This window comes from Myotis nattereri (genome assembly GCF_964212035.1).
Source record: "Myotis nattereri genome assembly, chromosome: 9".
In the NCBI taxonomy this organism is placed as follows: domain Eukaryota; kingdom Metazoa; phylum Chordata; class Mammalia; order Chiroptera; family Vespertilionidae; genus Myotis; species Myotis nattereri.
Window position 1 is genome coordinate 40,802,065 of NC_138084.1, and position 13,536 is coordinate 40,815,600.

Consider the following 13,536-nt stretch of genomic DNA (forward strand, 5'->3'; position numbering starts at 1 on the left):
CAGGTGAAGGTGCTGAAACTTAGAATGGCGAAGTGGTATACCTGATTACTGACAGAGGTTTAGGAGGAGTCCTACCTCCAGGTAGGCTATTAAATCATGTGTCTGGATTTCCTACTTGCTGAGCCATTGAAGAATCACTCTGTTACACTGCTTTCTTGTACCGGAGAATTAACTGGCTCCTGTGTACATGAGCATGCAACTTACTGAGTTTTAACATGGCAGACAATTCTACATATCACTACATCTCTTCTTTCTTCCTGGTTGGTATTCCTGGTTTGCAAGACTTTCACTGCTGGATTGGCATCCCTGTCTGCCTATTGTTTGTCCTGGCTCTGCTGGGGAACAGCATAATCATTGTCACCATCAAACTAGAGCCTAGCCTCCACCAGCCTATGTATTTCTTCCTTTGCATGCTGGCAATTATGGACATCTGTCTTGTCTTATCCGTAGCCCCCAAGATGCTTGGTATCTTCTGGTTGGAAGCTCATGGGATTGACTTTAATACCTGCCTAGCACAAATGTATTTAATTCACACATTTTGCATAATTGAGTCAGCCCTCTTAGTTGCCATGGCCTTTGATCGGTATGTAGCTATTTGCATCCCACTGCGTCATACAACCATCCTGACAACAACCATGGTCATTAAAATGGGTCTGGGTAGCATGACCAGAGCCATACTTATGGCTTTGCCCTGTCTTCTTCTCATTAAGAGGCTGCCATATTATACCAAAAATGTCATCAATCATACCTATTGTGAGCACATGGCTGTGGTGAAGTTGGCCAGTGCCAATACTCTCATTAACAGAGCATATGGCATCTCAGTGGCCCTTTCAGTGATGGTATTGGACCTAGGGCTCATAGCCACATCCTATATCAAAATCCTCCAGGCTGTCTTTCAGCTCTCTTCCCAGAATGCCCGCTCTAAAGCACTGGGCACCTGCGCTGCCCATGTCTGCACTATTCTTGCCTTCTATACACCTGCACTATTTAGCTTCCTAACTCACCGCATTGGCAAGAAGGTACCTCCAAGTGTCCACATAATTTTTGCAAGTTTGTACCTTCTGGTACCCCCTACAGTCAATCCCTTGGTATATGGTGTCAAGACCAAGCAGATTCGTGACCGAGTGATGGGTCTCTTCTTCCCAAACCAGAAAATTTCTGAAAAATGAAATATATATGTATACAAACTCATGTTGGTAGAATCTGTCTCACATGAAGTCCTAGTGCATTAACAATACCTGCAACATTGTCCCCAACATGCTATTTCTCCATTCAGCTGTGTCTTTCATCATAGATATTTGATGCTGCGCATTTATATTTTCTTTCTTTTATAAATAAAGCATTGCCTCCTTATTGGAAGCTTTCAATAAATGTTAGGGCCAATTGTTATTTATTATTATTATTTCATACTAGAGGCCCAGTGCACAAAATTCATGCATGGGAGTGTGTGTCTCACAGCCCAGCCTGCACCCTCTCCAATCTGGGACCCCCTCGAGGGATGTCTGACTGCCCATTTAGGCCGAATCCCACCAAAATGGGCAGTCGGACATCTCTTTCACAATCCAGGACTGCTGGCTCCTAACCACTTGCCTGCCTTCCTGCCTGATTGCCCCAATCCAGTGGTTCTCAACCTGTGGGTCATGACCCATTTGGGGGTCGAATGACCCTTTCACATGGGTTTCCTAAATACATCCTGCATATTAGATACTTACATTATGATTCATAACGGTAGAAAATTACAGTTATGAAGTGACAACAAAAATAATTTTATGGTTGGGGCCTCACCACAACATGAAGAACTGTATTAAAGGGTCACAGCATTAAGAAGGTTGAGAACCACTGCCTTAACCGTTTCTGCCTGCCAGCCTGATCACCCCCTAACCACTCCCCTGCCAGCCTGATTGCCCCTAACTGCCCTCCCCTGCTGGCCTAGTCACCCCTAACTGCTCTACCCTGCAGGCCTGGTCCCACCCAACTGCCCTCCACTATTGGCCTGGTCACCCCCAACTGCCCTCCCCTGCAGGCCATCTTATGTCCAAATGGGGGCAGCCATCTTGTGTGTTGGAGTGATGGTCAGTTTGCATATTACCTCTTTATTATACAGGATTCTATATTTATTGACAACATTTTAATATCCTCAAATGTGGAATGACTAGGCTAATTACTGTCACAATTTAAAGCTTCTCAATACACTGGACATGCATTTTATACAAACAGTTGTGTGTTTTCATTGTTATTTGTTCCATGCTCTGTTTAAAAGTTCTCAAGTAAAAATGATTATTCTCAAGTTTCTTTTGATTTATTATAGTAATAATGATTTAATTTTCAAATAATGATCACTGTGTACTTGCCTGTTTACTGAACACTTTACACATATTTACTTCTTCAGTCAAAAAACTATACAGTGAGATCGGTGTTTATTATACTCACTGCATCAATTAGTAAACTGAGACAGAGGGGTTACATAACTGGCACAAGGAAGTAGTAATGAAGAATTTGAACCAGGGACTCTAGCTTCAAAAAATATGCTTTTTACCTTGCAATATTGTCTAGCATGATGGAAGTCTTACACTTATTCACTTTAAGAATATGGAAATCTATTTTTAAATATATTTTATTCTCCTTCATCTGATCTTTTTTTTTAGATATTGTGGTAGATTTTCTCAAACCTCCCTTAACCCCTTATTATAATTTTCAGGGATTACTTTTATATAACTAGATATATGTCCACTCAGTGTAGCTTTTTATCACTATTACTATGATTTCCAAATTTATGTAAAATTTCCAGAGACACAAAATCTTATTTACTCACATCAATACCTATTTGAAGGATATAAATTATTGGTCACATTCATTAAGTATTTCATTTGAAAACAATTACTTTCTTAATAATATTAATTTTATTTTGTATGGAGCACAGGGGAATCTACTTTGGGCATCTGTATAAATGATCTCTGGATTACATTATTTACATTTTGCTCATTTCATTGGGTGAGAGTTCGTTAAGTTGGAAATTGATGATTTTTGACCAGAGTTGATATGTGTTTTTTAAATATTTAAAGAACATTTGTGTGCATTCAATAAATTAATTCCTGAAACCTGTCTTTTTATGTGTGTGATTTTTTTTGTGTTTTTTATTTGCTATGTAAATATTTTTGTTTGTTGTTGACTATATATGTATCCATTTAACTTTTACATGCCTTATATAGCAGCGTGTTTCCTTACACTAATGTAATTCATTCATTTCCTTAATAAGTATATCTTGAGAGACTTTCTCAGATATTTTAGAGCTACAGCTATAGAGAGAGAAAAGTCAAGTTCAAATATTCTATCACTAATAACTGGTGAGTTTTACTTATAAATTTGTAAATTGTGATTTTACCATTGATTGAATGTAAAAAAAATATTTTTTTATACTTTATAGAATCAGAGTAAGGATTAAATGAGATAATGAATGGAACACAAGTATCACAATGGTCAACAAAGCCTTCTTTCATATGTACCAGTATCAATGCCATGATAGGCATGGAAAATTTGAAAATAAATTAGCAAAAGGTATTTTTCCAGGTGTCTAAATTGAGTTCCTGACTAGTTATCTCTATCCAGAGATCCTATTTCTTTATTTAACACGTCCAAAGTGAGCATTTTGCTCTTATTCACTCACCCAAATTACCCTACAAAATTTCTTATCTTACCAAGTCACTTAAATCAGCAAGAGAGAATCAGTAGTGTCATACAGTATTTATTAACAGTCAGATATATGCTAAAAACATATGAAAAACAAAGTGAGGAGGAAAAGTAAAGGAATTAAGTGAAAAGAAAAGTAATCCAGCATCTATTCCAGATAATGTAGAAAAAGATAAATGTAATATAATATAGTTTTTTAAATGTGTAAATAATTATGGAACACCAAAATAATACGGTGTCTGAGAAAAAAAGTAATTAAACATGTTTAAGAGATACCAAGAAAAAACTGAGTTCAGTCTTAAAGAATGATAGTAATATTATCAGGTAACAGGGCAAGGGTTTCCAAGTACAGGTAACATCACAATGGATGTAAATAGGCATAGCATAGTAAGAAAAGTGAACATGCATCCAGAGGTCAGTAATGTCATAAAAATAAAAGGAGAGGACTTCAAGGAAAAACATATAATTAGAAAAGCAGCAGGGACTTTCAATAGGAAAATATATAGTCTGTCACACTATGAAGGGCATTGGTCACCTTGGGTAATAAAGTACAGTGTAATGACACTACAGAATATATTCACACAGTCTGGTACACGATGAATAAAGTTGGATCCAGGTAATAAATCTAGTTCAATAACTGAATATTTCCCCTAACTGATTTGGCTCAGTGGATAGAGCATCAGCCTGCGGACTCAAGGATCCCAGGTTCAATTCCACTCAAGGGCATGTACCTTGGTTGCAGGCACATCCCCAGTAGGGAGTGTGCAGGAGGCAGCTGATCGATGTTTCTCTCTCATCGATGTTTCTAACTCTCTATCCCTCTCCCTTCCTCCCTGTAAAAAATCAATAAAATATATATATTTTTTAAAAACACCTGGATCTTTTACTAAATGAGTGCATGTTATTTTGCACCCATAGAGTCTATTGTTACCCTTGATCAATCACACAGAATATGAACATGTCAGGTCTATGGGACAACCTATAGTACTCTGACCACACAAGCTTGCGGCTTCTTTCTGTAAATAAAATCTGATTGGGCCCTAACTGGTTTGGTCAGTGGATAGAGTGTCGGCCTGCGGACTGATGGGTCCCAGGTTCAATTCCAGTCTAGGGCATGTACCTTGGTTGTGGGCACATCCCCAATAGGAGGTGTGCAGGAGGCAGCTGATTGATGTTTCCCTATCATCGATGTTTTTAACTCTCTATCCCTCTCCCTTCCTCTCTGAAAAAAATCAATAAAATATATTTAAAAAAATAAAATCTGATTGGAGTGCCACCTTATCTATCAATTTATGGAAGCTTTTTCCCTATACAGTAAGTCCTCATTTAACATCATTGATAGGTTTTGAAACTTTTACAGAAACAACATATATTGAAACCAATTTTAACTTTAGGCTAATTGATGAAAACAAGAGTTAAGTTTCTATGGCATCTCATCCACTTTATAAAACTATGTTGAATGAAATGACATTATTAAAGAACATGCTGTAGTGGCAATTAGGACAAAGATCAAATGATCATAAAAGCTTAAAATATTTACTCTGTCCCTTTACAAATCATTTCTTCACAAGTTGAATAGGTGAAGTTCATAAGATTTTTAGGTTGATGAATCTATTTTGTATGAGACTGTAATGGAGAATACATGTCCTTATACATTTTTGAAAAACACAAAACTTTAAACCACAGAGTGGCCCTTCAATTCAATACAATTATTGAGGATGTTGGAGGGTTCTCAGAGAGATGCCCACTATAACAAAAAAAAAAAGTCCAATTGTATAGCAGATGAATGAAATAACCTCCCTGAAGGTGATGGTGGGAAAAGGCATTGATCTAAGTAAGTTTGGAAATAAGTAGAGTGTTGGAACTAAAGGGAAAAGGTCTGTCCCTAAACCCTTTACTCTAGTTGACAAAGATTTTATCACAGAGGAAAGGGTTATCATATTATAGGGGGCTTTAAACTGGGAATTACCAATGAAATAAATGGGTAACACATGGTTGAAGGAAGGTGTTTCACTGTTGGAGAAATTTACTGAAAATCAAGAAGAGGCCAGAAAGATTCAGGTGGTAATGAATTAAAGTGGCAGATATTAGTAGGAACTGATAATTAGCTGAATTTAGATATAAATGGTTACATATGGAAATATTTATTGATATGTTCACTTACATAGGTTAGCATACACACAAAATTCCTTGCTCTGTCAGCGGAGAGAACCATAAAGAAAGACAGGTAGCAAGCACCAAGCATACCTGTGGTCCAGTTCAAGAAATATCCAAGATGAGACTGGAGCAATTTTTAATGCCATAAGGTAAGTCTCTCTCTCTCTCTCTCTCTCTCTCTCTCTCTCACACACACACACACACACACAATTGAATGATAATGAAAATTAGAAAAATGAGGAAAAAGAGGAAGGCAATTACTGAAATCAAAATAAAACAAAAAGAAGTTAGTACATTACCATTAGAATTCTCAAGTTCATACAGGATTTATTCAGTTTTTAAAGAACAAACAAACAACATTTTGAATCAGAGGCTAACCAATTACATTTACCGTGTTTTTAAAACCCTTTCTCACTGAAAGATTGAGGAAAGAATTTCACTGACTGAATAAAAAGCCTTTATGAATCTTCTGTCTCTTATGGCATCTAATGATGAATTAATTCCTTATCCATAAAAAACTGAAATTGTTTAAATAGCAGTTAGAGCATTAGTATCTTGAATGCAAACTTTTTTTTTTTTTTTTTGCACATAATGCACTGGAGAAAGCACAGAATCTTGCTAAGAACAATGGTTTCTCTGAGTGTTATTTATCTATACTAACAAAAGGGTAATATGCTAATTAGCTTGGATCAATCAGGCATCTTCCAGATGCCCGACTTCCTTCCAGACAAAGCCAGGTTGGCAGGGGTTGAGGCTGAGGCAGAGGCAGCGGGGGAACAAATAGTTAGGGGCGAGATCAGGCAGGCAGGCAGGCAGAGATGGTTAATGGCAATTAGGCCAGCAGGGGCACAGTTAGGGGTGATCAGACAGGCAGACAGAGGCAGTTAGAAGCCAGAGGTCCTGGATTGTGAGAGGGATGTCCGACTGCTGGTTTAGGCCCAAACCAGATTGCCAGAATGGAGAGGGTGCAGTCCAGGCTACAGGACCCCCAACCCCTGCATAAATTTCGTGCACCAGGCCTCTAGTATGATATAAAATAAGAAAAAAAAATCAGGAAGCATCCTTAGAGTGGAAAACTTTGAATCTGTTTGGTCTTCACACCATACACAGTAGGATTGAGCAATGGTGGGACAAGCAGGTAAAGATTGGACAGAAGAATATGAATGTAAGGTGGAATGTGGAAGCCAAACCTGTGGGTAAAGAAGGAAAAGAAAGCCAGGAGATAAAACTCAAGGAAGACACAAATGTGAGCAATGCAGGTGTTAAAGGCTTTCAGCCTGGCTTCCTTCTGAGGCAGACTGAAGATGGTTATAAATATTTGAAGGTAGGATACTGTGATGAAGATTATATCAAAGCCAAGTACACTGAAAGCCACAAACAGACCATAGATCTTGTTGATTCTAGTATCTTCTGCTGCCAATTTCACGATGGCCATGTGCTCACAGTATGAATGGGAGACCACAGTGGTCCAGTAATACTTCAACCGGCATTTGATGAGGATGAGACATGGAGCTACAAGAAGGGCTCCTCTGAGTGTTACTCCAACCCCAATCTGAGTGAGAAGTTGGTGGGTAAAAATGGCTGCCTGTCTTAGGGGATCACAGATTGCCACATAGCGGTCCAGGGCCATGGCCAGCAGAATACCTGACTCAATGGCCTGGAAGGTGTGAATAAGCCACATTTGCAAGAGACAGGCATCAAAGTGTATCTTGGGCAGATGAAACCAGAATATTCCTAGCATTTTTGGCAGGATGCAGGTACTGAGAGCAATGTCTGTGGCTCCAAGCATTGCCAGGAAGAGATACATAGGCTCATGGAGGCTGCGCTCAGATTTGATGATGACCAGGATCAGAGCATTCCCAAACAGAGCAACGATGTACATGGCACAGAAAGGGATGCCAATCCAGGCCTGAACAGACTCCAGACCAGGGATCCCCACCAGTGTCAGCACGGAGGGCGTGAAGACTGTGCCATTGAGCTTGAACATGATGGCTTAGAATTTCCTGCTTTAGAGCTTCTGAATCAAGTCTGCGGGTTGAGTATCTCTCTTCTATTTTCTGTTCCAAGCTAGATTTCTGCAAAATCTGAACTGGAAAAATTTTTACCTAATAGAATAAGAGCCATATATTAAAATTTGCTATGGTTGTTTATTAGGAAGTGTTTCTATTATCACAATAGGATTAATTAATAATATCTCTATTTTTCATATGTATACAAAAACTGATATTATTCAATATTGTTTTAGTAGAATAACCTGAAAACATAAAAAGCAAAGACATGAAATGTCAAGTATACTCTACAATATTAAATAGGTAATTACATTTGTTCAGTTTATGATTTCTGTTTCAAATAAACAACAGGTTTTAATATATTTTTACAAGCACCTTTGGATACTATTATAAAACGGAGTTTCCTGTATGTTGTCACTTACTCATCTATGGAAGTGGTAGTGTGTGATCCAAATACGTATCTGCTGGCAATTCTGATATTTAAGCGTTAGTACAATTCCTTGGACATTTACTTTTCTCTCACATATTGAAATTAGGCACACAGCTAATACAAATTAAGTTCAATATTCTTTTATTGGGTATCTACTATAGATGGGGCTCTGTGCAAGGTCTGGATAAACAAACAGCAACGCTACAGAACTAATCAAAACATGAGGCTGAACTCATTTGACTATTTTGCACTTCAATTTTACACGAGAATATCTGGTCTTATGATTACACTATATCATGCTTCCAGAGTCTATGTTTCAAAGCTAATAATGATCTTGCTGTGTGATAAAAAACAAAAAAGATTTTTTATATTTGCAATAACTTTTTGGTTATTTTTCTAAATCAATTTAATTCTACTCCAAGGGCCTCTACTCAGAAAGGCTACACCAAGGCAAGATGAAGATACATGAACAAAAATTATCCCCTCACTTCTTGAATTTCAAGAAAAATATGAACTTAAATCTGAACGTATATTTCTATTTTAAGATTATTTCAGTTTTGAAGAATCAATACATGGAAAAGCTCACTTCTCTGCTGTTGTAAGCAATTGTTTAAGTGATTACTGAGAAATCCAGGATGCAGAGGATATGTAATCACTAATTAGTAGTCTTCCCATCAGTTTAGCTCTCATATATTCCCTGAATCTATATGGACAGGCCTACTCTTAACTCTCTGGATTGATGTAATTATTGTATTTGAGACCTTTGCTATTCCTCTCACTAACTCTTACATCCTAAACATTATTATTCAATTAACATCTGATCATAAGCACCACACACACACACAGACACACACACACACACACACATACACACACATCCGTATTTAGAAAATTTGTCCTGTCAGGCTCATTTCAATTATCAGTAACATGTACTGATTCTTGCTTTCTTCAAAGTGAGAAGAAAAAATTTTGTTTCCAGGTAAATGGTCTTGTCCATTTTGAATTTTTCACACTTGCTGATCACTGTCTTTGGTAGTCTCTATCAGCTGTGACAGAGCCAGAGTGGGTCTGTGACCACATCAAACAAGAGTCAACACCACCTGAAGGAAGCTTTCTTCTGAGAATGACTTAGTACCAAAGAGAAAGCTGATTTCTCCTCTGATGAAGATGTTTTCCCCTAGTATCCTAGAATCATATACTTGGACAAAGCTCAAAAGCCTTATAATTCATATTGTTCTTTAAAGAACATTTACTTTTGACCATTTGGCTGTGTGTGCAATCAATACTACCAAGAGGTACACATCTTAGGAGTCAGTTTCTATTTTTATAAAATAGTTTAGAGAGATCTATTAAATGACTATCCTCCAAATTCCTCCTAACACTCTGTAATTCCAACCAGTTTGGTGTTCACTTTTTACTTATGTTGGGTGATCATAGACTCTCTTTCTTCAATAGGGTTTTGCAAAATTATTTTCAGGCATCATGGACATCCAATTGTAAATGAGCCAAAAATGTGGTTTACTACATTGCTCCCTTTGTTTCATAGCGCTATAAATTCAACAGGTTATCTGTTTGTTTGCTTGTTTTTCTGAATCACCCCTCATCTTCACTAGCGAAAGAACACATCAAGCTCTCTAGCCATTTACCTTTCCCTTATTAATTCTTATTTTCAGCTCCTCACACCTTCACTGAAGTTCTTCATGTGAGACCCATATTCTCTTAGTTTATCATTGCTGCCTGATTCACATTTTTCCTGATTCACATTCTTTTCTAACTTTTATTCATTATAACACATTAACTACTCCATGACCACCTGACACAATATCCTTGTTCCTTTAGTTATCTACCATCAAGTGTCTGAAAATCTCACATTATAATCTATACATTCATTTTATCCAACAAATAAACTAAATAATGTTTTAAACAATCACAATTCTGGAAAGGTTGCCAATAAAAATTATGCAGCTCTGGGTTACATCACTGATTTCTAGTTATATCTACTCAAACATTTCTATTTTTTCACTCCATAATAATTTATCTCTAGCAGCTATAACATATTTGTTACAATTTTACTAAGTCTCATTTTTTTTCTCTCTGCCATTGTTCACCTCAGTAGGAATGGAGTTTCTTTCAGCTAATTTCCCTAATTAAGTTCTGATATCTACTTTTGATTTCTTATTCCTACTCTAGAAATTTATTACTTCCCCTCCCCCAAAAAACCTGCATTTCCATCATCCACTCATTTACTAATCATTTCCTTTATGACAAAATATGTTTCAGTTTTAAACACATATTCTTATAATAGGTACTGTCAATTTCCTCTTGCTAATATTTTCTATGTCATTTTAATTAATTGCCTCTATCATCCTGAGTGATAATTTGCAGTGTTTTGTTAATCAGTTTAAGCGATTTTTCAAACCATTGTCATAAGCCTTTGCATTCACATCTTTTTAAACTTTATTCTTCTGAAAAAAAAAATCAAAATGAAAGTCTATCCAAACAAAATGAACTGTTTAAAGGTCTCTTCTAAGTTGGTATTAGTGAGAAGCTCTACATAATTTTCTTTATAAAACTCATGTCTTGTTTCTATAATCACACTTTATCCTCTTTTTCTTCCTATATCAAAACAACTCCTTTGTTGCTCTATCTGACTCCCTTTATACTGCTGATGCTGTGAATTCAATTGAGGACTATGTTCCTCTCCATGGACTCTTTACACTCATTTTATATATCCCCTGCCCAGCAGTATTGCTCAGTCCATAGTGTCACTAACCACTGCTTAAGAGTAAATAAATATTGTCTCTACATAAATCTAACCTGAACACAGGACACATACACTAAATTGCTTCTTAAACAGTTCCATCTTGGTGAAGTGTCTCCATTTCCGGGAACAGGGACAGGAAGTAAAAATATTAACTTCTGTATAAAGAATCTCCTAATATTCTACACAAAAATTTTTTTCTGTCCTCAATATATGACTATTAAATACACCTACTTGAAATTAATATTTTATTTTATCTATAACTGTTTAACATAAAAAATTCATAAAACTTACTGCAGATGCAAATTCACTTGCCCTGTTTTCAGGTGTATATCTGCATGGAAGAGTGTGGAGATTAGCAAAAGTGAAGAATAAGTCTAGAAAAAATGCTAAGAATCTGAGTATCTTAACATATAGGCTTCCTCTGTTTATCTATTGGTATTATATTCAAATATTCACCTATATCAGGAGATATGCTTGCTGTGGTTAAAGATCTAAAGAGATTCACCATAAATGACAAGGAAAACAAATGGTAAAAGTGCTAACTAGACCAAGAGGAACTCAGTACTACTTGTTTATTCTCTTATGTCTTAGGTGAAATCCTGACAACCAAAGTATCATTCTCATTCCAGCATTTCATAAGAGTAACCCCTCAAGTATAATTACAGGGTGCAATTTCCCACAGTCCCCATGTATCCTTTCTAATATTTCTCTGTGTAGACCTCAGAAATAATACAAATAAGTGACAAATATAATGTCAGCAATTGCGAAAGACTATGATGCAATTCTCCTGAGGAATGGAGTTAATGGAGAACTTATCATGTCATATACAATATAATATTTTTTTCAGCTTTCAATAGCTTGTAAAAATGAATGTATAAATAATGGGGAAAAGAAGCAAGTATGAATTCCAGTACCTTATTCCTAGTATACTCAGAGGCTCATGATTTAACTTCATGAAGCTGAAAGAAGAATATGGAAGTAGAGCACCCTCCCTAATAAGAGATCATCCAAACACTTTTGAGATACCTATTTAGTTCCCATCAATTTTTTTCTGTTTAAATCGGTAAACAACTTTTCTATCTTTTATGGAGAAAATTATTCTTAGAACTGTTAAATTATAATATATAGTTAAGAAAGTGAAGGAAATATAGAATCAAATAAGTGATGGCAAATATGTGCATTGAATTCCAAATCTTTAATTTTCTAGGCACTTCATTACTTTCAAATGCTACTATTTGATACTCTGACTTTGCATTTCAAGAAAAGTCAAGTATCAACCAAGTAAATTGTAACTTTTTGAAAATTTTAATGAGTATAGAAAATTATTTTAAAATATGATTTTTATCATACTTAGAAACAAAAATTAATTCATTTGCACTTTTATTTTACTAAAGGCCAATGAAAATTTGTTCTTGAAATATGGTTATATTTCCAAATTGATTTTTTTCATAATACACACTTAAAGACACTGTTAAAAGTTTTCTGTCTCCACTTCTTTATAATGTTACAAGAAATTAAAGACATATAAATTAGAATGCAGAATTATTCTAGAGTTTATTGAATATTTTCCTAATCTTTTATAGAAATATATTTGAAATAGTTATCTGCAAAGTCAAAAACAAATTAATATCATGATATATTTAAGATTTTCTATAATCAATTTAGTTCCATGCATTCCCTTTTATTTTTACATATTTTAACTTTTTGTACACTATTTATCTGAATAGTTCATACCTCTCTCAGAGTATCTTGGCGATATCATGTTTAACATTTGGAAAATGGAAGTTCAGGCCATGGCTTTGTTTGATTATTGTATTTAGGAATATTTTTGTATAAATGAAAAAGTAAATATCACTTTTTAATATTTTGGTAAGATACTGTTTAAATTTAGATGACTAGAACTAAGACTACTAAGTGATATTTGGTTTTATTCAAAATATCCAAAATTGCCCAGCTACTGTGGCTCAGTGGTTGAGCCCTGACCTATGAACCAGGAGGTCACAGTTCTATTCCTGGTCAAGGTATATGCCTGGGTTGTGGGCTCCATCCCCAGTGTGGGGGCATCAGGAGGCAGCTGATCAATAATTATCTCTCATCATTGACCTCTCTCTCTCTCTCTCTCTCTCTCTCTCTCTCTCTCTCTCTCCCCCCTTCTCCCTTCCTCTCTGAAATCAATAAAATATATTTAAATTTTTTTCAAAATTATGCCATCTTAATGCACATGACAACCCAGTTGAGGCAGTAGGTACAGTTTCCAGGGCTAGCAAGATTATTCTTGTAGGTATTGTGATGTTGGTAAATATACTGTGGATTTTGGAAAACTAGAGCTTTTAAAACCTTGCAGAAAATTTGGTAGTGTACAGCATCAACAGAGCACACTGTTGGTGAAGTTGTACTTTTTAAAGAAGACCATCATTTTTTTTATACAGCAGTGCTGGAGTCCAACCCCAGCAGGTCCAGGGGTCCCCAAAGGTGTGGACGGAGTCGGC

At 36.1% G+C, this 13,536-nt stretch overlaps 2 protein-coding genes across 2 annotated transcripts; one reads left to right on the forward strand and one right to left on the reverse strand.

Moving 5' to 3' along the window:
- Window positions 1–215: 215 nt before the first annotated feature.
- LOC308524075 (olfactory receptor 52P1-like) lies at window positions 216–1,169 on the forward strand (the record flags this gene model as incomplete). Its single annotated transcript, XM_081098228.1, has 1 exon — window positions 216–1,169. One exon carries the CDS (start codon window positions 216–218, stop codon window positions 1,167–1,169), a length of 954 nt encoding a protein of 317 aa, XP_080954354.1.
- Window positions 1,170–6,907: 5,738 nt separating this feature from the next.
- LOC308524138 (olfactory receptor 52A5-like) lies at window positions 6,908–7,831 on the reverse strand (the record flags this gene model as incomplete). Its single annotated transcript, XM_081098286.1, has 1 exon — window positions 6,908–7,831. The coding sequence occupies one exon, from the start codon at window positions 7,829–7,831 to the stop codon at window positions 6,908–6,910; it is 924 nt and encodes a 307-aa protein (XP_080954412.1).
- Between the last annotated feature and the right edge of the window lie 5,705 nt (window positions 7,832–13,536).